Source organism: Lygodium microphyllum, chromosome 10 (genome assembly GCF_053477565.2).
Source record: "Lygodium microphyllum isolate KBCC chromosome 10, Lygodium_microphyllum_v1.1.10, whole genome shotgun sequence".
NCBI classification, from domain to species: domain Eukaryota; kingdom Viridiplantae; phylum Streptophyta; class Polypodiopsida; order Schizaeales; family Lygodiaceae; genus Lygodium; species Lygodium microphyllum.
The window spans coordinates 84948016-84975740 of record NC_141144.1 but is presented as its reverse complement, the minus strand read 5'-3'; the positions used below and the strand labels follow the sequence as shown (position 1 = coordinate 84975740).

The following is a 27725-nucleotide window of genomic DNA, read 5'->3' as shown; positions in this document are numbered from 1 at the left end:
ATTACTAAGAATCAAACTTGGGATTTGGTGTCCTTGCCATTTGGGAAAAAAGCCATTGGAACAAAATGGGTCTACAAATTGAAAAGAAAAGCAGATGGATCCATTGATAAATACAAGGCACGGCTGGTAGCTACAGGCTACGCACAGAAAAAGGGCATTGATTATGAGGAGACATTTGCTCCTACTTCCCGTATGACGACCATCAGGTCTATGATTGCTTTGGCTGCACATTATGGTTGGACAGTCCATCAGCTAGATATCAAGACTGCATTTTTACATGGGGAACTTCAGGAGGAAGTTTATGTACAACAGCCCATTGGTTTTGCAGTTGAAGGCTCAGAACATTTGGTATGCAAGCTCAAAAAGGCACTATATGGTTTAAAATAAGCTCCTAGAGCTTGGTATGAAAAGATAGATGCTTTCTTGCTTGGTCAGGGGTTTCTAAACAGCTCATCTGAGTCTACCCTTTACGTATGTAAAGAAGGGGGATCTATGCTGATTTTATGTCTTTATGTTGATGACCTTTTGCTCACTGGAACACATGCTGATCAGATTTCAGCATTCAAACAAAATTTGCAGCAAACTTTTGACATGTCTGACTTGGGAGTTTTGCATTACTACTTGGGCATCCAGTTCATACATAATGCTCGAGGTATTGGGTTATCACAGTCAAGGTATATTGGGCAGCTTCTTGAGAAATTTGGGTTACAGGATTGCAAGCCAATTAGTACTCCCATGGAACCTGGACTGAAACTGTCATTACATGATGACAGTGATTTGTTTGATATACATACATATGCTCCTGCAGTTGGATGTCTTATCTATCTATGCAATACTAGGCCGGACATACAGTTTGCAGTTTCAGCTTTGAGCAGGTATATGCATCAGCCACGTATGTCACATTGGCAAGCTGTCAAGTGTGTTTTTCGCTACTTGCAGGGTACTCGTTCTCTTGGGTTGCTTTATGCCAAGGGGGGACCACTGCATTTACATGCTTACAGTGATTCTGATTGGGCTGGTGATTATGATACACGTCACTCTACTAGTGGCAATTGTTTCTTTCTTGGCACTTCTTGCATTTCTTGGCTTAGCAAGAAACAATCCACTGTTGCCACATCGTCATGTGAAGCTGAATATAAGGCAGCTTTCACTACCACAGTTGAATGCGTATGGCTTAGACGCTTGCTAGCTGATTTGGATGTATCTATTACTGAGCCTACTCCATTGTTCACTGACAGTCAGAGTGCCATTGCAGTGGCACGGAACCCAGTGTTTCATGCTCGCACGAAACACATTGAGATTCACTATCACTTTGTCAGAGAGAGGCTACATGCAGGTGATATCAGCCTTGTCTATTGTCCTACCACTAGTAATGTGGCAGACATCTTCACCAAAGCTCTTCCTCGTGACAAATTTGAAGCATTTCGCGATGCTTTAAATTTGATATCCTTTGGTGGCGGATGATCCTTGTACTCTTGATCACTCTTCACTCCAGGGGGGTTTGTTGGGTATTTTACTCACGCCTTACTTACGCCTACGCTCATATGGGAGTGTCAGTGATCAGTAGGACACTGGGGCACTTTTTACTCTCAGTAGGAGAGGTTTTTTTCCCCAGACTTATGGTCTTATTATCGTATGTACTTATGTGCTTATGTTACACACATTTGGGCACTTAGTGTGTGTCGGGTGTGAACACCCCCCTACAACCCTAAGGTTTAAGGGTTGTACTTTGTACTTTCAGATTACACTCATTTAGTCTATTCTCTTGGGTGTCGTGCTTCAACTCTGTCTCTCACACTCTCACACTGTCTACTGAATCTCTGCTGTACCTTGATCCTCTGTTCTCACAGAGTCATCAAGATTGAGCATCCACAATTTCTTCTCAAGGGAAATCTTGTGGGCAAATGTCTTGTGCCGATACAAAGTCGCAAGCTTCTTCCACACTTCCGCCGCGGTCTACAACTTGTGAACATGTACAAGAATAGAATCTTGTAGACTCATGATGAAGAGAAAGGATTGGGCTCGAGAGTTGATCCGATCCCATAAGGTTGCACGGTCCATGGAGACCCCATCATTAGGGTCCTTGAGACCAGCAATCGGTGAAGAAACAAGCTCCCATAGGTTGAAGGTGTCGAGGATACACTCCACTTTACAAGACCATAATGAGTAGTTGGAACCATCTAATTTGTCTTCCTTGGATAAAGAAGGGAGTACAGACACCTAAATAGAGGGAAGTAGAGAAGGCATACGAACATCCGATGGAGGCTTCTCCAACGGAGCCTTCTCTGTAGATGGAACCCTTTGAGATATATGGACAGAAGGACGGGTTCGAGGAGACGACTCCCATTGTTGATCACGAAACTCTTGATATTCTCTTCACTCAGAGGAGTTCGGAGAAAGGAGCTCCTCCTCTAAGTCATTAAAGCGTGAGAACTGGTAAGACATCTTCCGAATCTGCAATCACCAAGCAATCGGCAACACGATAGAAAGAGAATGTGCTGATTGCACAAAAACTGTTGCCAACCACCACAGATGCTGCCGCCTTGGCCCAAGAGATGCTGCCTACAGCCAAATGCAATGCTAGATGAGGCCGTCACCTCTTGAGGATGCCGTGTGCAGCAAACACAATGTTTGATGTGGTCGCCTCCTCTAGATGATGCCTCTTCAGCAAAATGCAAGGTGGGGTGTTTGGATATGGCCGTCTCAGCTGCGTTTGATGGTGGAAGGTTGGGAGTTGATGGCTGGTGTCCTCCTCTGTAAGACATCTCTCCTTCATGCTCCGAGGTAGGTGATGATACCATGTGAGAATGCTCAATGGAAGAAGAAACAAGAACACAAAGAGAGAGAGAGAGAGAGAGAGAGAGAGAGAGAGAGAGAGAGAGATGAAAGAAGAAATATTGCATTGACTGAAATGAATGCTGAATACAATTGTGGACTGATCAGTCTGTGCACGCAGCTCGGAGCGTCAGTGAGGGGACCAGATTAGGCTGAAATGAATGGCAGCACCAATGTCGGAGAGGAACGGGAGATAGAGTGCTGAAATTTGCAGAAGAAAGTGCATGTGAGTGACTGGGGGGGCTGCTATATATAGCTCCCACCCCCCAAATCTAGCCGACTTGTTGGTGGCCAGCCAAAACTAGCAGATTGGCCCTAAATCTGGCCGACCTGCAGAAAATGACCTAAAATGGGCTGCCTGCCACCTAAGAAGGAAATGCAAAGACACAAATACTGAATGAATTGATAGAGCTTCTTTGTCTCCTGTCAGACTTTGATAGAAGCTCACAACCAGGAGATGACAGACTAACATGCCAAAATAAGCAGGTTAACAAGATGAGGCCCATTGGCCCCACCACACCACCCTCTCATTCTCTCTTTGGCACTGCAGAGTTGTGAGGGATGACTGCATCACTTGCACTAGAAAGCAGCAAGAGGGGCTGCTAGCCCCTTTCTTATCTTTGAAGAAGATGATCCCTTCCTTGCCTCGGTTGGAGGATCTGAATTGGAGTTGGCAGAGGATGAGGATGACCTGTTGAAGGAGCCGGTATCCTGCTCTTTCTTCTTCTTCTTCTTCCTCCTCAAAGTTGCTAGCTCCTTATAGTCCTTGTGTAAATGTCCATTCTTACCATAGTGATAGCATTGGGCCTTTGACTTCTTCTTGTCACCCCTCTCTAAAGTTGCAAATGCCTCACCATGGCCACCATATTGAGATGAAAGCCTCCCTTGTAATCTCAACGATGCTTCATGCTAAGCAACATTGAGGACATCTATGTGAAACTAACCGGTCTTGATGATGTTTGGGTCTGCAAAGTAAACTCTTGTACAGCAACTGTTAGATGACCTAAAGTTGGCCTTATCCATCTACATCATTATCCTCCACTCCACCATCAAATATCCCTTTATTTCTATGAGAGTGCAATAAAAGAGGAACCATGAACATAGAGAGAAAAGGAGAAGAGAGAAGATAGCAAGAATAAAAGAGGAATTTGCATGGAATCTAGAAAGAATGTTGAATATAATGATGGATCGATCAGTTCTTGCACTCAGCCCAAAGTGTTAGTGAGGGCATTGGATCAGATTGGAAAATGATGGCAGCATCGAAGGCAGAGGTGAAGTGTGCAATTGGCACCACGTGCTAGAGATGGAGGAGAATGCTAAAGTCAGAGTGTGCACTTGCAGATTGGAAAATGATGACAACACCGAAGGCAGAAGTGAAGTGTGCAATTAGCACCACATGCTAGAGATGGAGGAGAATGCTAAAGTCAGAGTGTGTGCTTGTAGAAGAGTGAATAGGATGATCTGTCCCAAAGTGGGAATGGCTATAAATAGCCAAAATATTGCAAAATTGGCCAATCAACTGGAAATGCCACTATACCTGTAGCAAAAGCTTTAGTAGAGTTGGATCCACTAGCTTCTATCTCTTTAAGACGCTTGTTATGCTCCAAGGTAAGCAGGGCTTACTCCTCCCAAAGAAGGGTCTCATGTACTCTCAATGTTAGAAGATTGGTGTAGAAGATATCGTACTTAGGAGATGGTGTTGAGCTAAGAAATGCATTCCGTGCTGATTAGCCACTTAAACAGCCCCAAAACAAGCTTAATTTAATGAAAACCCTAAAATGGAGAGCAGTTCGAGAGAGCTCAATGAAACCCTAATTTGGGAGGGCCCATCCTCATCTATAAATAGACAGACTGTCCCCATTCAGTCTCAATCCCTTTTGTGTAGGTTTCTTACTTGTGAGTGTAGATTTCAGTCATCAGTCCACACACACGTGGCTGTCCAGTCCTAGCGACTGTTGCCACACCTTCCCTCTGCTGCGTTTGCACCTTCAGCGTGTAGGTGACAGCTGGCAGCCCATCTCCCTCATCAGGCAACAACTTCTACAGTTTGCGCTTGACGTCCTCCACATCAGGCGACAGCTTCTTCACATTGGCAACAATTGCTAGCCCTCTTCCTCACCTATCCAACCTCCATTTGGTGCTTGAGGCCCTCTTCACACTCGTATTTGTTGCATCCTCTGCATCCTACACTCCGATTGCTGGTCACAGACTTGGGATCCATATTTGGTGGACGTCACTCTCCGACACACTGCTCTGCCCTTGGGGACATTGTACACTCTTACATTCATTTACAACATTCATTCACTTTAGAGTTGTGCTCTTTCTCTCCCTTCTTCTGTTTGTGTTTGAGTTTTGAAATTTGAGTTTTGAGATTTGCATTTAGGCTTTGAGTTTTGTGTTTAGTTTTGGAGTTTTGCTTTTTGTGTCTTTGTTTGTTTTGTTGTGCTTTTGTTGTGGTTGTACACTCTATGTCTCCTCAGTGCAAACCCTAGTGGCGCTTTCACACTCTTCTTTGTAGATGGTAGTTGGTTAAGAAGAACCATGACCATATCCTTTGAAGATATCATCCGTCCAAGGGATCCGAGCTCATCCCTTATATTGTCCACTTTGTTGATGTGATCCTTCATAGAAGGAGAGTCATCAATCGAGAGCATGCGAAGTTTCTTCTCCAAGGTGATACGGTGGGCAAATGTGTTCTGGTCATAGAGGGAAGAAAGCTTTGTTCACACTTTTGTCATTGTCTTTAACTTGCACACATGGACAATGACAAAATCTTGAAGGCTTATAAAGAGAAAGGATGGGGCTCAAGAATTGAGCCTATCCCAAAGGGCTTTGCAATCCATAAATGAACCAAAAGCGGGATCCTCCATAGAACGGGGAATAGGGGTAGTGATAAAAGCCCAAAGATCAAAGGTGTCACGGATACACTTCACTTTGCAAGACCAAAGGGAGTAGTTTGATCCATCCAAATGGTCTTCTTTGGGTCGAGAAGGAAGAATGAGTACTTGTATGAAAGGTGCCATCATATGGATCCTAGGGCTAGGATGGGCCATATGGGAGACATGAAGAGAGGGAGGATGAGATAGCTGCTCCTGTAAGTGTGGGGAAGAATGTGAGAATGACAATACTTCGAACTTAAGCAACTTGATCAATGATCACCATGAAAAGAGAGAGAGAGAGAGAGAGAGAGAGAGAGAGAGAGAGAGAGAGAGTCAACACAACGTTGAGAGGGGAATCAGCCCATCCCCCTTTATAGGAATTTATTGAAATAAACCACGGACACCAAGTGCCTGAATCAAAGACAAAGGGCTGATTTGCTGCAATTCAAAAAATAACCCTAATTTTTGTATACTCTAGGCAACAGACCGATTTTCCTCTTTAGTGCTTGGTCTAGATCAAGCTAAGTAGAAAGTGTGAAGATATGCTAGGATTTGCACTGAAGAAACACAGAAAGTACAACCATGACTAAAACAGGAAGACTTAGACAATGACGTGCAAAACTCAAAAGGGAAATGCAAAACACAAAACTCAAAAACTCAAAAATGCAAAAAACACAAACACAGACAGAGAAAGAAGAGAACTCTTAAGTGAATGCATCAATGTAGTAAATGATTGTAAGAGTGTATGGAATAATCAAGGGCAAAGTAGTGAGTATTGGACTATGATGTTCATTGAAGATGGATCCGGAGTGCGAGAACCATTAATTGGAGAGGGACAGGCAGAAAAACATAGCTTGCAAGAGCATAGTGATGACGGAGATCTCCACAAACGGGGCAGTTGTGAGAGTGCGCAAATGGAAGAGAGACACGAACATAGAGAGAAGCACACAGAGAGAGAAAGAAAGAAAGAAGAAAGAAAGTTATATTAATGTCTACAACAGGCCAAGTTGGCCTATGAGACCAAAATGTTGCATACAAAATGTCTGGGAGATTTCAAAAGTCCGAGTGAAGCTAACGTTTATGCTATGTTGAACTAAATTGAGTAGGTACAAAATGATATCTAGACTAGATACAATCTAGAGGTACTCCCAGTGCGGTGTGGAACTGCTCTTGGGGTGTTCATCCTAGGATGTCCCACATGGGTCGGTCTAACGTGGAGAGACTAAAGCGGCGGGGCAGGGCCCTCCGATGGCAGTGTAGTATCCCTTGTATCTTCAACATGTGTCTTCTGCGGGGACGGGGGTCGGCGGGGCGTGGGCACCGCGCTTTGCCTCTCGCTGTGGCTATTTCTAAGGTGGTCCCGGGGGTCGGAAGCCAGTTGGGCTAGTGGGGGCTCGGTGGTGGGGAGGGTAGCTGGTATTTGGTAGAATTAATTCGTTGAGTGTGCGTTGGTTGGTGGCTCCTTGTCTTTGCTCCGTGGTTCGTAGGAGGTGGTCTCTGTGGCGTCGTATTTCCAGTAGAAAGAGCCCCAGGCATCTTTGGTCTTTGAATTCCATCACCTTGGAGAGTGGTCCGAATTCTTCGCTGAATAGGCAAAGGAAGCGTCCCTGGATTTCGTAGTACACTGGGCATCTATAGATATAGTGTTCCTCTGTCTCTGGCTCGAGATGGCAGAGCTGACAGATTCGGTCTTTTGGGGGGACGGGGTTGGCCCCGTATCTGCCCGTTTCGACCCGTAGTTGGTGTGAGGACGTGCAGATTTGTCCGACGGCACTTTTGACCCCGTGAGACAGGTGTGTGTCCATGTCGCTTGGGCGGTTGGCGCTGTAGCCCTTCGGGTGTGCTGGAGATGAGGCCTATGTCGTCCGCATATAGTAAGATGGGTATCAGTGTCCCTCCTAGGCTCGATCTCTCCTCGCCCAATCTATCTATGTACTCTGAGATCTCATCAATATAGAGGCCAAATAGGGTGGGTGAGAGTGGGCATCTCTGCTTGACTCCGATGGTGCTGGTTATCTCCTTTGACAGCCCTCCTGGTGCCCGAACTCGGCCCGTTACCGATTCGTATAGTGCCAGTATCCCCCATTGCATTTCGGTTGGTACCTCCAGTTCCTGTAGTCTCTGCGTGAGCCTCGCTCGTGGGACTGTGCCAAAGGCCTTGCGGAAGTCCACAAAGCAGCAGTACACCCGTCTTCCATGTGCTCTGCCCTCCTCTATGATGGCTCTTAGTGTGAGGAGGTGCAGAACCCCCTCCTAAGCCCTGCTTGTCCTGCTGCCCGATGTTGGTGTTGCTCTGCCCACTTGCTCAGCTCGTGGTCCAATATGGATCCATAGAGTTTGGCTAGTACATGGCCAACCATGACTGTTCGGTAGTTCGTGGGAACCATGGGGTCTCCGGCCTTCAGGATAGGTATTATGGTGTTGGCTGACCAGCTGGCAGGGAAGCCTTCGCATAGGGCTCTGTTGAACATGTGTGCTAGGAGAGGTGCCAGTATGTCTCTAGCATGGGTCAAATGCTCTGCTACCAAGTCTTCGTGGTCTTAGGCATGGCCATTTTGGAGTCTATCAATGGCGTCCTGAACCCGCCCCGTGCTGTAGAATGTGGATGATCCGGGTCTGCTCCTTGGGGGCGGGGGTAGCTGGGGCTGCTTGGGTACTTGGTATAGTGAGGTTGCATATGCGTGCCAAGTGTCCGGGGAGGTGATGGGCGTTTGGGCTCGGGGTTCCTGAAACGCCTTCCATGCCTCTTTGCTGTCCTGTCCTAAGAATAGCTGGTAGAATTCGTGTTCCACTTTGGAGAGGTAGGCTCGTTTCTTCCATCGCACTAGATGACGGAAGATCAAGCGTGCCTGTTTATGCGTGTGTACTCCCCGTGCTTCGTCCTGTTGAAGACGGAGCCGGGTTTCCCTGCACTCTGCGTCGTACCAGCTATTCTGTGGGACATTCTTGTTTGGAGGGGTGGAGTGGGGGGATGTGTGGGGGAAGTATTCGGCAGCCGAGGTGTGTAGTGTGCTTGCCAACTGTGCTATGACCTCCTCCAGGGGTGCATGGGGGTCCATTTCCTGCAGGCTCCAATAGAGATGGTCAGAGTATGCGCTTGCAGTTAGCCTGGTAAAGTGGTAGGCAACACCGAAGATGGAGGAAGATGACACAGTCAGAGTGTGCACTTGCCAAGGAAAGAAGAAAGATGATGATATGAATGACTGCCAAGTGGGGAATGGCTATAAATAGCCACAAAACCCCTAAACTAGCCTACTAAAATTTTGAAATGCCATAAATGTTGGCCAGCCTTAATGTTGGTCGTGGCATATTAAAATCTTGTATAAGGCTAGAAGATGTGCACACAAGATAGCTTTTAGGACCACTTTTGGATTACATGAGTTCTTGGTCATGCCATGTGGGCTTACAAATGCACTTGTGACATTTAATCGCATGATGGATTGAATTTTTTGACCCTATAGGTCTTTCATTGACACATTCTTTGATGACATCATAGTCTTTCCAAAGAATGAGACAAAGCATTGGATGCATTTGACAATTTTGTCTAAGGAACTTAGAAAACACAAGCTAGTTATTAATACAAAAAAGAGTAAATTCTTCATGTGAAAGATTCACTTCTTAGGGCATATTGTCTCAAAAGATGGTGTTAGCAGGGATCTTCTAAAAGTGGAAGCAATAAGCAACTAGCCTTGTTTGAGAACCTTGCATGATGTACCTAGCTTTTTGGGATTGTGTTAAAGAAGGTTCATATGCCACTTTGCTGAAATCACTTCACCCCTTCATGCATTGCAGAAGGAGTTCCATTTACATGGGCTGATAAGGAAATTGCAGCATTCAATAAGTTGAAAGAAACGCTTACTTCGGATCCAGTGTTGATCTTACCAGATTTCGGAAAAGCTTTCATTGCTCAAGGTGATGCATGTGGGAACAACATTGGTGTAGTTCTAATGCAAGAAGGCCATGTTGTGGCATATGAGAGTAGAATTTTACAAGGTGATGACAAAAATTTGTAGGTTTATGAGAAAGAGTTGCTTGCTATAATTTATGCTCTTTTCATTTGGAAACACTATTTGCTAGGGGCTGATTTTGTTGTACAAAGAGATCATCAAACTTTTCAATATTTTCTCACTTAGACTAAGCTACCTGAGAAGCATATGCTATGGGTCAACTTTTTATCCATGTTTCACTTTCAATGTAGAGGGTAAAAAGAATGTTGCAGCTGATGCATTGTTTAGGAAACCACAGGTTTCACAGTGTCTATAGTATATCATCATGAGTTAGATGAGATGAAGACATAGTATCTAGAGGATGAGGACTTTGCTAGAGTCTATGATCTATTATCAGATGGTTAGCACCATGAGCACTATACTCTTAGAGAGGGCTTTCTTATGATGTAGGGTCGATTATGTGCTAACAGAGCAATTAAGGGCCAAGGTTATGGTTGAAAGTCATGCACCTCCGTATATAGGGCATCTTGACATTGATCCTACAATGAAACTATTTGAGACTTTCTTTTGTTGGCCAGCCTTGATACATGATGCAGATCACTTTGTGCACACATGCATTGTATGTCAAAAGACCAAGTTTGACCAACAGAGGGCACCAGGTTTGTTGCAGTCCTTGCTTGTTCCTAATAGACCATGGAATAGCATAGCCATGGATTTTATTTTTGATATTCGTAGGACACCTATAGGGAATGATGGCATATGGACCATTATTTGCAGGTTTAGCAAACAAGCTCATTTCATTTCAGTGAGGAGAAACATAATTGTGGTCCGCGGATCACATGGCAAGATTGCTCACGCAGAACATTTTTAAATATCATGGCATGCCATAGTCTATTGTGATTGACAAAGATTCTTGCATGCTGAGTCTCTTTTGGAGAGGCATTTTTGAGAGTGGATATCACCCTAAAGTTCTCATCTTCTTTTCATCCATAGACAGGTTGGTAGTTTGAAGAAGCGAATGCTATTGTTTTAGATATTTTGAAATGCTGTGTGTCTAAGCATAAAACGAAAGGGGAACAATTTTTGCCTGTTGTGAAATATGCTTATAATAACACAGTGCACAGTTCCATTGGGAAGGCACCGTTTAAGATTGTGGAAGGGGGAAAGAAAGTCCCACCCATTTTGCATACAAAATATAAGATCTTTGAGGCCAACAAGTATGTTGAGAGTTTGGATGAAGCTTATGATAAAGTAAAGATAGCTCTCCAAAAGATTCAAGCAAATCAAAAGAAAATAGTTGATAATCACCGCAAAGCTTTGGCATTTGCAGAGGGTGATTGGGTCTTGTTATGCTTTGAAAAGGTTAGGTTAAAGAAAATGAAGGATAAAGAGCATCTTTTTGTGAGAGTGCGCAACGGAAGAGGAAATACGAACACGGAGGGAGAGAGAGAGAGAAAGCAGAAAATAAGGAAGAGAAATCTGCACTGACTGAAATGAATGCTGAATACACTGAAATGGACTGATCAGTCCCTGCACGCAGCCCACAGCGTCAGTGAGGGCACCAGATCAGGCTGATGATGATGGCAGCACCGCCACGGGGGAGAAGGAGTGTCGAAATCTGCAAGAAGACAACTGACCAAGTGGGGAGGAGGGCTGCCAATATATAGGCAACGGACAAACCCTAACCCTAACCCTAAAATGGGCGCAAACCCTAAAAGTGCCCTAAAATGGGCGCCCCACAACAGTGACCAAAAAAGGTGGCCGGGCAGCCAGTGGCTGCCCACTAAAAGAGGCCAAAAAGAAATACACAACCTAAAACAGCCAGTCAAGAGTGACTAGCCTCCCCCATCATAACACATGACAGACATGTTAGAGCTCCTAATGTCCTCGTCTGACTCAGACTGAGGCTCACAGGCAGGAGATGACAAGGCATGACAAACATGACTACTAACACCCCCTCTCAAATCCTGGATGTGGCTGAAGGCCGAAGAGGAAATAGATCCTGGGGTGGCAAGAGGAATGCCAATGTCGATGAAGTCCGTTGAAGTAGACTACCGCTGAAGGAGCTCCTCACGATCCTGGGAATCCCCCTCTAAAACACTAGGGGCCAGGGAATCCACAGCCGCATCACCGAGATCGTCCCCCTCTGAAAGGGATGGGGGGTACGAGGGAACCACCGGAGGAGAAGGTGGGGGATGGGAAGAAACCTGTGGAATAAAAGGTGCACAAGCGGGAACGGGTGTAGCAATAGAATGCCTCGGAGGACCCTGCATCAAAGAAGGGGAATGGAGCCTGTAAAGCCCACTCTCCTGCCAACCTGTAGATAAGACAGCTCCTGTAAAAGAATCCTCAATAACAACGGCATGCTCGGTGAAGATCACTCGTGTGCCAAGCCTCGTAAGGCCATAAACTGAGAGGAGGGGAAGGCCCAAGTCCGGAACCTGTAGGGCCTGTGAAAGGAAGCTCGTAGGTCGGTCTGTAAACAAAGGCAATGTGCCAACACCACTAATAGGCACCGATAAAATGTCACCAATAGTGACTGAACCCTCTGATGGACGGAGATCCTGTAACAAATCACCTCGGGGAGTCATATGACTCGAAGCACCACTGTCCACTAACCAAGGCTGCGCAGAAGACAGTGCAGCCACGGAAGAAGGATCCTCCTCCAAAGCATGGATATGAAGGAACACTGACTCATGGGTAACAGTTGGTGTAGAGGTAGAAGAAGGCTCCGATGTAGATCCAGCCTTCGCTCCCGGACGAAGGTGAGGGTACTTCTTCCAGCATTTCTCCTCGGGATGTGTCCCTTTCCCACAGTGTGGCTCTCTGAATCTGAGTCAGAGCCTGAAGAACTGTCCTTCTGCTTAGCCTTTGACTTCTTCTTCTTCTTCTGTCCTCCCGAACCTGCAACAAAGGCTCTAGTGGAGTCGGATCCACTAGCACTGACCTCTCTGAGTCGCTCGTCATGCTCCAAGACAAGCGGGGATAGCTCCTCCCATAGAAGCTTCTCACGGGTCCTCGATGTAAGAAGGCTGGTGTAGAAGACATCAAACCGAGGCGATGGCAGCTGAGTCAAAAGAATCATGGCCATATCTTCAGAAGATATCGTCCGACCGAGGGATGCAAGCTCATCCCTCATATCCTGTAATCTGTTGATGTGGTCCTTCATGGAAGAACTATCATCAATAGCGAGCATCCGCAACTTCTTTTCGAGAGATATCCGATGGGCAAACGTCTTCTGCTGATAGAGAGACGCTAGCTTTTGCCACACGTCCGCTGCAGGCTTCAACCTGTGAACATGAACAAGGACAGAATCCTGCAAACTCAGAAAGAGGAAAGATCGGGCTCTAGAATTGAGCCGATCCCATAAGGCTGCATGATCCATAGATGTCCCATCTGAGGGATCCACCATAGGCCGGGGAATAGGAACAGAAACAAGCTCCCAAAGATCGAAGGAGTCCAAGATACACTCCACCTTGCAGGACCATAGAGAAAAGTTGGAGCCATCCAACTGGTCCTCTTTGGGCAGCTGAGGAAGTACGGGTACCTGTACAGGGGGTACCAAAGGCTGCATCTTCGGCCCACTGGAAGGGGATCGCCGAGATACATGAATAGAAGGGGGACGGGAACGAGGAAGAGACTCCATATGACGATCCTCGCGATAGAAATCATGCCTCCGTTTAGATGAATGTCGAGACAAAAGCTCATCATCTGAGTTATCAAAACCTGTAAACTGATGAGAAGACATCTTCCAATGTGCAAACACCAAAACACAACAAGGGAAGGTTGCCGGTGCCGAAACACAAACACCAGAAGCTCCTGAGCTGGCCGCCTTGCACAGAACGCAAGGATGATGTCAAACGCAAATGCTGACGATGCAATCACCACAGAAAAACAGCCGCCTGCCTGAAAATGCAGCCTGGGAAGAAGTCGCAGCAGGAAAAGAGCCGCCGGACGATGGAGCAACAGCCAGAACAGCAAGGCGCAGGCTAGAAAGGTCTCGCCCAGCTGGAGGAGGGCCGCCCAGGCTGTAAACGCAGGCAGGAAGAGGGTGGTGATGACGTGGCAGCCACTGGAGAAGGCGCCAGCAGCAAACGCAAATTTGTTGACACCAAAACAGGCCGCCCTGATCAAGGAGATGGTGCAGAGAATGACGCCTCAGCTGTTGGAGACGTCTTGACCAGCAAACGCAAAGTTGTGGGTGTTCTCCCGCGTAAAACTCAGCTCCGTGTACTCTCAGTTTGGCGATGATACCATGTGAGAGTGCGCAACGGAAGAGGAAATACGAACATGGAGGGAGAGAGAGAGAGAAAGCAGAAAATAAGGAAGAGAAATCTGCACTGACTGAAATGAATGCTGAATACACTGAAATGGACTGATCAGTCCCTGCACGCAGCCCACAGCGTCAGTGAGGGCACCAGATCAGGCTGATGATGATGGCAGCACCACCACGGGGGAGAAGGAGTGTCGAAATCTGCAAGAAGACAACTGACCAAGTGGGGAGGAGGGCTGCCAATATATAGGCAACGGACAAACCCTAATCCTAACCCTAAAATGGGCGCAAACCCTAAAAGTGCCCTAAAATGGGCGCCCCACAACAGTGACCAAAAAAGGTGGCCGGGCAGCCAGTGGCTGCCCACTAAAAGAGGCCAAAAAGAAATACACAACCTAAAACAGCCAGTCAAGAGTGACTAGCCTCCCCCATCATAACACATGACAGACATGTTAGAGCTCCTAATGTCCTCGTCTGACTCAGACTGAGGCTCACAGGCAGGAGATGACAAGGCATGACAAACATGACTGCTAACACTTTTCCCTAAACTCAGCATGAGGCATTATGGGCCTTTCCAATTGTTGCAAAGGATCAATGCGGTGGCTTACAGGTTCAAGCTACCTAATTATTGGAAGATTTACAATGCTTTTCATGTAAGTCTTCTTAGGCCTTTCCATGGTGATGTGCCTAATGATATGAGTAATGAGATACAGCTAGAGGTTGAGAAACTTGATAAAATCTTAGTTTTTGAGCAGATATTGGTACACAAGAAAAGAAAGGTCAAGGGTAAAGTCTCTTGTTGCTATTTGGTGAAGTTTCAAAACTATGCGTCTCTTGATGTAAAATGGATGGAGGAGGATGATTTCATAGAATCAGCTCATGTATTACAACTTTACCTTGATGTTTTTAGTTGGAGCCGACTTTAGTCCAAACTCAGTCAGGTTGAATAGAGCGTAGATCTAGAGCATTGCATGAGGCTCAAGAGGGGGGTAGTGTTTCTATTTCCTTAGTATAGATATGTTCATGCATCTAGAGGCTGTTTAGAGATTTTTTAGTTTCCATACATGTATTTCTATGATCAGCCTACCAGACACTCGTGTTTCTATAGTTATGTTTGGTTATTTACTAGTGCAGTGAGTACCATTTTCATACATGTGGATTTGCACAGTTTTGATTGGTTGTATACTAGTGCAGTGACTACCATCTTTTAAAGAAAAAAAATACATTGCCAGAACATGGTGTAATAGTAGTGTGCTTGATTACATTGAAATATGTATGGATAATTGTACATTGGTAGTACATGGAGTAACAACAATGTGCTTGGTTACTTGGAAACATATATAAACAATTGTACATTAACAATACATGCAGTAATGGCAGCATGCTTGGTTGTTGGAAAACATGTATTGGTCATTTAGTATACCGTGTTGGATCTTAACTATATGCAACTAGGGTTGCTTGCGATGTTTCAAGAGGGGGCTATTATTGAGAGTCATCTCTTGCCATGTCAGCGGTGCCATGTGGCAGTTTTGCCACATGGCTGCAGTCGGAATGTCCGGCTGCAACCGACTGCATTAAATGCAGCCGACTTGGCTTTTATGGGCATTTTCTCAGGCATTCTTTTCAGCCTTTTTAAGGCTGATTTTCTAGCAGACTTCTACACTTGTATTTGATAGATTTCAGCCTGCTGGTGACGGAGACAACACTCGGGGATGACGGAGATCGAGGTCCTGAATGTGGAGACATACACAGATATTCTCTTTGCACCCATGTATAATTCTGCATCCTTATACATCATTCTTCACTGCAGATTTTTTGTGTTTCACTGTCTCTTTCTCTCTCTCCTCTCTCTGTTCACTCATTGTCACGATCATTTGCTTCCTCATTGCTTCACTTTGACATGGTATCAGAGCATTGAAGGACTGACCTAGGGTGGATCTATTTGAAGAGGAGTTTTCAGCGCAACACAAGGCTGTGTTTTCAGTGTTTAAGTGCGAGTAGGTGGGCTGCGTATCAGAACAAGGCTGAGGCAAGCGTAGGCGTGCGAGAAAAGAGAAGATTTGCTGAAGCTGATGCTGTTTTTCTACTGTTAGAGAAGGAAGAAGGCTGTGTTTGTGGTGTAAGTGTAGATTTTACCTTGTCATCGCCTCCAGCGGCTGAAGAAGGTTCGGGAAGCGGAGACAAGAGCCCTAGCAATCTGCGTTTTCACAGTCAGAGGGGGTTTCTTTTGCGTTTGTGCAAGCATTGCAGGTGAAGATGTCTACAGAGATTGACATGGAGTTCTAGGCGATCATGGACCGGAAGGTGCTTGTCTTACCGGCTCTTCCATTCAATCAAAAGCTCGATGGTGGTAATTACTGCATATGGCGTGTGATGATGTTGGCCATATTGGAGTCTTATGATTTGGCAAAGCTTGTGATGGAGGAGATCAACTGGCCCTCAGTGAGAGATGAGTCCAAACTCTCTTCAAGTGCTCGTGCAAAGTTGACCAAAGCTGAGTCTCATTGGGACAAGCTAAATGCCAGGATCCGCTCATTTCTTTGTACATATAGAGTACTTGACGGTGGCCTGGGAGATATGGCTGGAGCTTGACCAGATGTACAACCGGATGACCCTTATAAAGAGGGTTTCTTTGGAGGTGCAGATGCGGACCTTGCCCGTGAATAAGTCTTCTTCGCTTCGAGAACACATCAACAAGCTTCGACAACTTCAAATGCATGCTCAAAATGCGGGGAAGCCCATTTCCTCCGAAGACATGACAATCACCTTATTGTCCCAGTTGCCGCTACGATTCGATATGTTTTACTCCGCTCTTATTGCTTTAGGGCGGAGTCGACTTTTCGATGGGACGAGTTGGTTTCTATGGTTTTGGACCAAGAGGAAAAGTTGAAGGGAATTGGGATAGCATGCTTCCAAATTGGAGGCATTGATTGGTCAAGCCTCTCAGAAGAAGGAGAAATACCAAAAGAAGAAGGAGAACAACAAATCCAAGAAGGACAAAGAGAAAGAATCGACATGCCATATTTGTGGTAAGACCGGCCATTGGAAGAAGGATTGCCCCGACAAGGACAAGAAGGACACCGAGGAGGAGGACACGAAGGATTTTGGAGCGGTGACTGTACCGTCATTAGCTGCTTTTCTACACTTAGCGGTCATTGAGGACTCTACACCGAAGACCTTTGATGCTGCGATGACAGCTCCCAAGGCTCAATAGTGGATCGTGAATAGTGGTGCCTCACGGCACATGACTCCTTCGACGGTTAGTGTTGCCCATTTGTGACCCTCGCATGGGCAGATTCTCATAGGAGATAGCTCTTCTGTGTCTATTGTTGCATGGGGTGAGATGCAGGTGATTCTTGATGGACGTGGTGGTACCTACACTTTCGAGGTGTTGCATGTGCCATGTTTAGGGTATCATTTGCTTTTGATACATAAGATTTGTTGTGACATTAATGTGACATTAAAAGTGACATTTAATGTGACATTAAGGTAAATCTAGGGGAACATGCACGAGAATGACCGTCCGGGCTCTTGGGCGCCCGAACGGGGTTAAGGGGAGCCTAGAGAGTAAGAGAGTCCAAGAATAGTAGGACTCAAGAAAAGTGGACGGCTGGCAGAGGAAACGGGGAGAGAGGGCCAGCACTTATCTAGGCGTGGTTGGGAGGAGAAGAAGGTCTCGTGCTCAGAGGTTTTCATGTTTTTTTTGTCTTTCCCGATGGCTCATCTTTCATTGGTATCAGAGCCATGTGGATTCCTGGAGATGTTCAACGAAAGGGCAGTGATGGACCTGTAAAGCCAGAAGTGCCCGCGATCTATTCAGTCGACAGTCGACGGGCAGCGACGGACCCGTAAAGCTGTTGGTCAAACGTCGAGTGCCCCGCCATTTATTTAATCGACAGTCGACGGACCGTGAGCTGCTAGTCAAACGCTACGTGACACGTCACAAAAAACTTAACGTGACGTGTAATTTTGGTCATGTAACGTATCGAAAGGATAGCCATTTTGTTTTCACGCCTGTTCGTAAATGCGTAAGCTGATCGTGGGCCACCGAATCATGCCCACGCCTGTTTGTGAATGCCCTCCATGAACACATCAACAAAACACGCATCCTTCTCCTTTTCACGGGCTGAACTTGAAATTATTTTCTGATACATGTTTGATCAGTCGACTGCGTGTTCGGAATTCTTCTTTTCAGCCTCGACTGTATTTATATCACAAGTACAGGTTCAACAGAAAGTAAATTCAGGAAAAGGACATTGATGGTCTATGTGATTGTTAAAGAAGGGAGCTGAATACTAGTCGTTCTGCAAAGAAGCTCCATTTTCTGCGTGACCGACTTTGTTCGGACGATAAAATTTGTTCCTTACTCTTCGGATTTCTTTCCAAACCAGCAACCACTGTCTGCCATTAAAATTAGGGAAGCACTTTACTTTCTATGCAAATTTCTTATCTTTGCTTTCCAATTCCAGTGTATTAATGGCAGAAAAAGGGAAAGAGAAAATAATGGAAGGTTCTAGTTCTGGGGACCACCTTATGGGAGATCCCCAGGAACCAGAAATACAAGAAGAACAGTGGGAGGAATTTTTTGCTACACGAGAGCAATTTGATGATCTTACTGCTCGTGTGTAAGCTCAGGGGGTTCAAATGGAATTTTTAACTCAAACACTCACTGAAATAAAATCTCAATTAACTTTATTGTTGGAAAGAGATAAAAATAAGATAGAAACCTTGGATGTCCCATCTTCATCGAAAGATTTAGATGTGACTATGCGAGATCCTAAGGAACCCTAACCTTACCATAAATTGAGGGATAATCCAGTTCTAAAGGATATGAAACCACCTCAATTTTACGGGGAGGAAAAAGATAGGAATAAAGACACAATCTTTAATTTCCTCCAAAAATGGGAAGATTTACATAAACTGAAAAATACTCCACCACATCTCCAAGCATTGGAGGCTAGTTTAAGTTTGGGGCCCAAAGCATATAAGTGGTGGCGAACTTTAAAGGAGGCGAATAAAATACCTGAAACCTGGGCTCAATTTGAATCTGTCTTTTTGAAAGAATTCCTTCCTGAAAATGAAATGGAAAGAAATTGGGAAGATTGGGATTATGTCAGACAAAAGGGACGACCCCTGCTGACATATCTGGAGGAATATCGTGAGATAATCCTCAAATTGGAAGGAATAGATGAATTCCAAAAAACAAGAGGATTCATTAGGGAACTAGATAAAGCCTGTAAAAAGGAAGTAAAACGGAGTTTACCTAAGACGCTGGAAGAGGCAATTAAATTTGCATTAATTCATGAAGATAGTATGCGCCCAGGTACACTCACTAGTCTCACTGATACGGAGCCCAAGTCTAAGGAATTCGAAACCTCAAAATTTGTGGGTAAATTTAAAAGAAAAATGCCATTCTTTAAGGGTAAAAAACAACCTTTTGAAAAGAAACCATATGTGAGGCTAAAGTTAAGTCCTGATGACTTCGATAAGGCCAAAAAAGAAAAGTTGTGTTTCAATTGCCTATCCCCTAACCATGCTGCTTGGAATTGCCCTCAAAAGAAAAAGGGGGAAGATAAAGGAAAAGATAAGGACAAGGGCAAGGGAAAAGAAAAACAAATCCATGTAGTGCAGACCTTAGAATTAAAGGGCCATGAAAAGTATAAATCTTTAGAGGTCTTGCACATGGATGTACAACATAAGTGTTGTATGTCAACTTCTATGTGGCAGCCTACTTTTGGGCCACATGATTTACTTAGAGTACATGGATTGATAGCTGGAAAGAGGGTTAGAGTCATGATTGATGACTCTGCCACACATAATTTTATAAATTATGCACTTGTCAAAAAATTGAAACTTCCCCAACAAAAGAGTGGGCATCAATATGTTGTTCGTATGATGTAAGGCCAAGACAATAAAATATGGGATACAATGGTATCCAATTTGGAAATTGAAATTCAAGGATATAAAGATAAACTTGATTTCCAAATAATGAACATGGAAAGAGCTGATATTGATCTAGGGAGGGAGTGGCTATGGGGATTGGAACCATCCTTAAAACGTAGCTACCATCATAATACACTGGAATTTGAAAGGGATGGTAAGACTTTTGTCATTCAAGGTGAACATGAAGTATCTGATAATCCTTTGCTGTGTTCTATTGAAGTTCAGAGCTGATAAAGAAGGAAGTTTGTGAGGTATATATGTTATGGTCTCTTCCTGTACAGAATACTTTTACTTTCTGTAATATAAAGCAACAATTTTATTATGTTTGTGAGTTGAATGTTAATAATGAATTAAGTAGTTTGTTAGATGATTTTAAAGATGTGTTTCCTTCTGACTTACCAAGTGGCCTTCCACCAGATAGGGGTGATATAAATCACCCAATTGATATAAATAAGGATACACACCCTATTTCTAAACCACCATATAGGTTAAGCGAAACACAGCATCAAGAAGTTGAAAGACAAATTAAGGATTATCTGGATAAAGGGTTTATTCAACCTAGTAATTCACCTTGGGCTTCACCAATTTTATTGGTAAAGAAAAAAGATGGTTCTATGCGACTTTGTGTTGACTATAGAGCACTTAATAAAATAACGGTGAAGAATAAATTTCCTATGCCGAGAATGGAAGATCTTTTTGATTAATTACAAGGGGCAAAATTCTTCACAAAGATAGATTTAAGATCAGGTTATCACCAAGTAAGAATTAAGGCACAAAATGTTCCCAAGACAGCATTTCTTACTAGATACGGGCATTATGATTTTTTGGTGATGCCTTTTGGCCTCACTAATGCACCAGCTACCTTTATGAAGCTGATGAATAGTGTTTTACGGCCCTATCTAGGATATTTTGTAGTAGTCTTCTTGGATGATATCTTGATCTTTAGTAAATCAAGAGAAGAACATTTGAAACAATTACAATTAGTATTCCAACTATTAAGAACACATTCCCTTTATGCAAAGAAAACTAAATGTGAATTCTTTGCACAAGAGGTCAAATATTTGGGGCATATTATCTCGAAAGAGGGAATCAACATGGATCCAGAAAAAGTAAGGGCAATTATTGAATGGCCACCTCCAAGGAACCTGGAAGAGTTGCAGATCTTCCTAGGTTTATCTGGATTTTATCGTAGATTTATTCGAGATTATGCCAAAATAGCTGTTCCAACGACAGACCAACTTAAAGGAAAAGGGAAAAGTTTTAATTGGGGAACAGACCAAAATGAAAGTTTTCAACAACTTAAGGTAGCTATTGCTACAGCTCCAGTATTATTAATAGTGGATCCCAATAAACCATTTGTGGTTGAAGCTGATGCCAGTGATAAGGCAATAGGCGCGGTCTTATTACAAGAAGGTCGACCAGTTGCTTTTGAAAGCAAGAAATTAGATCGTGCAAAACAGAATTATTCTGTTTATGAGAGGGAGCTGTATGCAATAGTACATGCAATGAAGAAATGGAGGCACTATTTGTATGGTGCCAAACTCTTGATTTTATCGGATCATGAAAGCATTAAGTGGCTTAATGATCAACCGGATTTACACGGGCGTAAAGCCAGATGGGCCGAACTCCTCCAAGAGTTCGACTATGAGATAAGATATAGAAAAGGAAAGTATAATATAGTAGCTGATGCACTCAGCAGAATGCCCATCATTAATGAATTGAGTTTTACTCAGTTCACTTTCAACTTGCTTGAATCTTTAAAAGAGAAATGCCAGGTTGATCCCGCATATTCCAACATATGGGAAGCAATAAAAAATGGGGATCCAAATGAAAGTGCTTCTACTGAGGAAGGAATATCTGAGGATATTCAACAAGGAAATGGAGCATCAGGGGTTGCTCAAACTGGATTCAAGTGGAAGAATTTTACCATTGATAATGGTTATTTACTCTACAAGGGTAGGTTATGTGTCCCGAAAGATACAGAAATAAGGCGCCAGATACTCTTTGAGTGCCATGATACCCCTAGTGCGGGACATCCAGGAGTTAATAAGACTTATAGTCTTATTAAAAGGCAGTTCTATTGGCCTGGAATGAATAAGGACGTCCTTGACTATGTGGTCAAATGTAATAAATGCCAGGTTAATAAAGCTGAAAGATTAAAAATGGGAGGATTTCTCCATCCATTAGAAATTCCTTCGGGAAAATGGGAGAGTATCTCCATGGACTTTATTGTTGCTTTACCTAGAACATAGAGGGGGCACGACTCTGTGTGGGTAATTGTGGATAGGTTAACCAAAATGGCTAGGTTCATTCCAACTTCAACTGATGTTAAAACACCAGAATTGGCTAGATTGTTCGTAGAGAACATATACCGATTGTATGGCCTTCCGGCAAATATAGTTTCTGATTGGGATAGAAAATTTGATAGCCATTTTTGGTGTGCGGTATTTAAGAAATTGGATACTAAACTTAGCATGAGTACGCCGGATCACCCGCAAACAGATGGGCAAACTGAAAGGGTTAACCAAATTCTTGAAGATATGCTTAGGGCATATGCAAGTAAAAGGCAAACTAATTGGGAAGAGTATTTACCGATAGCAGAGTTTGCATATAACAGTGCCAAGTACTCTTCCACTGGATATAGTCCATTTATGTTAATGTATGGGTTTCAGCCCAGAGCTCCTTTTGCAGTAGGACTGCATAAGGAAAAGGTTCAGGCAGCTAAAGACTTTTTGGAGGATATGAATAGTATGTTAAAATTTGCTCAAGAAAATATTAAAAAGGCTCAAAATCGAGCTACAGCACATGCAGATCCTCACCGAAGAGACATCTCCTTTGAGGAAGGAGAATTGGTCTATCTTAAGGTGCCTGAACAAACTAAAACTATGAAAAAGGGACAATGTCCAAAGCTTTCACCAAGGTATTGTGGTCCTTTCATAATACTTAAAAAGGTGGGAGAATTGGCTTACAAGCTCCAACTACCTGCTGGTAGTAAAATACATCCAGTTTTTCATGTAAGTAAATTAAGGAAGAAGCTGGGTGATTTGGATAATCTAATCTTAAATGATGATATTGAGGCGCTATTCAATGACCAATCTAATCCACATGAACCAGAAAAAATATTAAATGTTCGTAATAGACGAACAAGGAATACTATTTATCAGGAATGTTTGGTTAAGTGGAAAGATTGTTCAGAAGAAAGCTCAACATGGGAGCGAGTAAGTACTTTAAAGAAAAGGTTTCCCGATTTACAGTTAGACCTTTCAACTATCGTTTTCGAGGACGAAACCGATTCTTAAGGGGAAGGAAATGTGACATTAAAAGTGACATTTAATGTCACGTTAAGGTCACAAATATTGAATGTGACAATAAAGTGACATTTAATGTGACATTAAGGCAAATCTAGGGGAACATGCACGAGAATGACTGTCCGGGCTCTTGGGCGCCTGAACGGGGTTAAGGGGAGCCTAGAGAGTAAGAGAGTCCAAGAATAGTAGGACTCAAGAAAAGTGGACGGTTGGCAGAGGAAACGGGGAGAGAGGGCTAGCACTTATCTAGGCGTGGTTGGGAGGAGAAGAAGGTCTCGTGCTCAGAGGTTTTCATGTTTTTTCTGTCTTTCCCGATGGCTCATCTTTCATTTGTTCTCTTGGTCTCTTGGTGGAGTTTGACGGTGATGCTGTTTGCGTTCTTGATCGTGGATCGAGGAAGGTTCTTTCTTCAAGGTATGAGGAGAATGGCATCTACAAATTGAAGTCTTCTTCCGCTCTTACCTCTCTTCTTCTTAACTCTGAGATACACTCTGAGCTATGGCATGCTTGGTTCGGCCATCTGAACTATGAGTACCTTCGGAAGGCGTCGCGAGGATTGCTTGTTCGAGGTTTACCGGACATAGTGGTGAGCCAACAGCCGTGTGTCTCTTGCATTTGTGGGAAACAACATAGAGATGTGATTCCCAACAAAGCTTCGAGGTGGTCTACTTCACCTATGGAGCTTGTATCTATAGATCTTTGTGGCCCGATGAGGAATGAGTCCTTGAAGGGGAGCTGATACTTCATGTTGATCGTAGATGACTACAGCAAGACGACATGGGCCTACTTCTTGATGTTGAAGTTGGAGGCTTTCTTCCACTTCAAGAATCGGCTTCTCTTTGAGGAGAACCGATCATGCCGGAGATTGAAGACCTTGTGATGAGACAAGGGTGGTGAATTTGTTTCTCATGAGTTTGCTCGTTTTTGTGTAGATAAAGGCATTCACCAGGAGTTTGCTAATACATTTGTTTCTCTAGGCCAAGTTGGGTTATTGGCGCTCTAGGGTCAATCCACAGCGTTATGTGCACACTTCCGAGGGAGGCCGTGTGTTGTTTGTTTTGTATGTTGATGACTTGATTGTTGCAGGTGCTCATACCCAAAAGGTCGAAGAGATGAAGGCAAACGTATATCAGAAGTTCGAGATGACGGATTTAAGACTTCTCGATTTTTTTTTGGGCCACGAGATTGATCCATTTCTACTCCTATGGATCTGAACTGGAAGGCCACTTCACATGGAGCTTCTCCTTTGGCGGATGCTACTTGCTAGCGTCAGCTGATTGGATCGTTGATTTGGCTCCTCAACACACGGGTTGATCAATGTTTTGCTGTAGGTCTTTTGGCTGGGTTCATGAGTGTACCTCAACATGTGCATTGGTAGGCTGCTCAAAGGATACTTCGGTTTCTGAGAGGGATCTCCGACTTAGGGATTTCCTATCCAGTAAGTACAGGTTCTTATGATCTTGTTCTTGCCATTTGGAGTGATTCAGATTGGGCTGGTGATGTGGATGAAGGGCGATCTACTATAGGTTATTGTTTTACCTTAGGTGTTGGTGCTATCTCTTGGAGTAGCAAGAAGTAGCCCACGGTAGCCCTATCTTCAAACTAAGACAGAGTATCAGGTTGTGTCTTCTACCATATGTGAGAATGTGTGGCTTCGGCGTTTGTTGAAGGAGCTTAGCTACCCCTAGACTCATCTTGTTATCTTGCGGTGCAACAATGATAGTTGCATTGCCTTGGCACGGAATCCCGTATTCCATGCCCGAACGAAGCACATAGAGATCCAGTATCACTTCATTAGGGAGAAGCTTCTGGATGCGACCATTGATGTGGAGTACTGTAAGACTGAAGTCAATCTTGCAGATTTGTTTACGAAGGCACTTTCCAAGGCTCTACTTCATCGACATTCCAGATCCCAATATCTGTTGCCTTGTCTAGGATCTGAGAGGAAATGTTGAGTCATCTCCTGCCACGTCAACAGTGCCACGTGGCTGCAGCCGGCTGTATTTAGTGCAGCCGACCTGGCTATTTTGGGCATTTCCTCAAGCCATTTTTTCAGCCTTTTTAAGGTTGAGTTTCCAGTAGACTTCTACACTTGTATTTGACAGATTTTAGCCTGTTGGTGATGGAGACACCACTCGGGGCTGACGGAGATCGAGGTCCTCAAGGTGGAGATATACGCAAATATTCTCTCTGCATCTATGTATAATTCTGCATGCTTATACATCATTCTTCACTGCAGATTTTCTGTGTTTCACTGTCTCTTTTTCTCTCTGTTCACTCTTTGTCACGGTCATTCGCTTCTGCATTGCTTCACTTTGACAGGTTTGTCACCAGGATGAGAAATAAACTTAATGTTAACATTCACAAAGATTTTTAATTCAAGTAAATTTTAATTTTGGTATCCCTAGCTCTTGGTATGGTGACCATTATACTGGTAGTGAAGAATTTGACATTGGGGCATGTGGTGGACAAGTGTGTAGGCTACGTGGTACATGACCAAGGCTAAAGGAACAAGTTGAAAAGTTGTGCCTTAGAATTGAGTTACATTGAAAGTTTCGCCTAATAAGCAGCTCTTAGGACACTTAAGTTATTAAGTAGGCCCTAAGCTAAAGTTTTGCCTCGTGAGCAACTGACTTGTGATTAATGACTAAGTCTTTAATTAGCTCTTAATAAAAAACGTGATATGATTAAGGAGCATCTGATTACTCATTTGGAAAGCTTATCTTGGCTATTCGGGGCTTATTCTCTCTCATTTTGGAGGAACCCAATTTTGAAGACAGCCACTTATCTCTTTCTTGCTACGGAAAATTGCAGATTTTAACTACGGAATGAGCTTATAGCATAGATGGAGTGTAAACAACATCCAATTTTTCTTCTCTTGGCATGGGGATTCTAGTGGGCAACCTCGTAACTACATATACAAGAATGTATATTGTTGTTTTTGAGTTAAATATTAGAAAAATGGGTTATGACAATAGTATGGGCTGAGATTCTTTCTTCTTTATCGAGATCTCAAGTCTAGTATACTTTTTGGGCTTATCTTGGCTCTTTGGGGCTTATTCTCTCCCATTTTGGAGGAACCCAAGTTTGGAGACAACCACTTATCTCTTTCTTGCTGCAGAAAATTGAAGATTTCAGCCATGGAATGAGCGTATAGCATAGATGGAGTGTGGATAATAGCTAGTTTTTCTTCTCTTGGTATAAGGATTCCAGTGGGCAGCCTCATAACTCCATATACAACAAGGTATGCTGCTGTTTTGAGCTAAATATCAGAAAAACAGGTTATGACAGTACTATGGAGTGAAATTGTTTCTTCTTCTTTGAGATCTCGAGCCTAGTGTACTTTCTGGACAATTTTGTGATGTACAGAGCGACATTCTCATAGTTTTATTGTGAGAAAACCCCCCTTGTTTATGAGAGGAGCAGCATGGGACTGTATGGGGACTATGCAAGAGAGCTATCTCAATAAATGTGTTTCAAATTTGTTCAAATGCTCGCTATTATTTTTAGGGTTTGACAAGTTGAAGAGTAAATTCATAGTTTTGAACATTTTATAGCTGGTTGGAGGTTAGCAGTAAAGGTGTCAAGGTCATTGTGCACATGTGGATCAGTTATGTTGCGAGAAATCCTTGAATACAAGCAGTTGTGACTAGTTTTGAGCATATTTCAGTAATCTAAAGAAATACCAAAAGAGGCACTAAGCTTTGGGGCCAACAAGTGTTAATGTGTAGTGTAGAAGCACTCTAGCTCTTGTTGTATGTGGAGTTTTCTTATTGGATTTACCGTTAAGATAAACTAAGTGTTTGGTAAAATAGGGTTTATTGTCCTTTGGGCTTTCAAAGGCCAGTTTTAGTTTGCTTGACCTTTGGCATGTTGTGGTGGAGACTAGGATGCTTCTTTTTGATTGGGTCTTTGATAAAGCTAAATATCATGGTCCAATGTAACCTCATACAAAGATTTTGTTTCACTTTCTTCAATCCTAAGGTTGCTAGCATTTTTTGCTCATTTGCAATGCGTTCATTTTTGCACTACTTTGGGCTTCCAACGTCATGTAGTGAAGCTCAAGGGACTTCTTTAGTGTGGATGCTTTATCTTATCCAACATGCTAATATCCTAGTCAAGGATGATCTAGTTTCTTGGTATTGGGTATGGTATTGGATGGTCTCTTCAGTGACCCTGCCTTGACTTTTGTACTTTTATTTGTATTGTGACATGATATAATATAACAATCCATTACGAGAGAGAGAGAGAGAGAGAGAGAGAGAGAGAGAGAGAGAGATGCTATCCTACACGTGTAGTCGTATAAGAGCGTTCTGCTCGAGCAAGGTCTCTTAACTAGCATTGTAGAACTTTCATGGTTGAAGACCTATAGGACACAGAGTTAGAGGCGATAACCATTCTATAGGCCAGCAGACTGCGTAGGGTAGAAGCATGCAAGATAGTGAGGTGCCAAGGCCAAATGTTGTGAGGACATGCATTTTTGAGATCTCACTTAACATATGGTAATTTTTAATCACATGGTTAAGTAAATGTTACACAT

General features: G+C 43.7%; 1 protein-coding gene across 2 annotated transcripts in view; it reads left to right on the top strand.

Moving 5' to 3' along the window:
• Positions 1–27725, top strand: part of LOC148030234 (Ubiquitin-like superfamily protein) — a 78447-nt gene that overhangs the window by 8410 nt on the left and 42312 nt on the right. Inside the window, exon 2 of one of the 2 annotated variants that reach the window (XM_087686504.1) lies at positions 9507–9707. The exons of the other annotated variant lie outside the window; for it this stretch is intronic. Coding sequence (XP_087542630.1) covers positions 9507–9707 — 201 coding nt within the window. The remainder of the gene's footprint in view (positions 1–9506; positions 9708–27725) is intronic. 2 annotated transcript variants of the gene reach the window in all.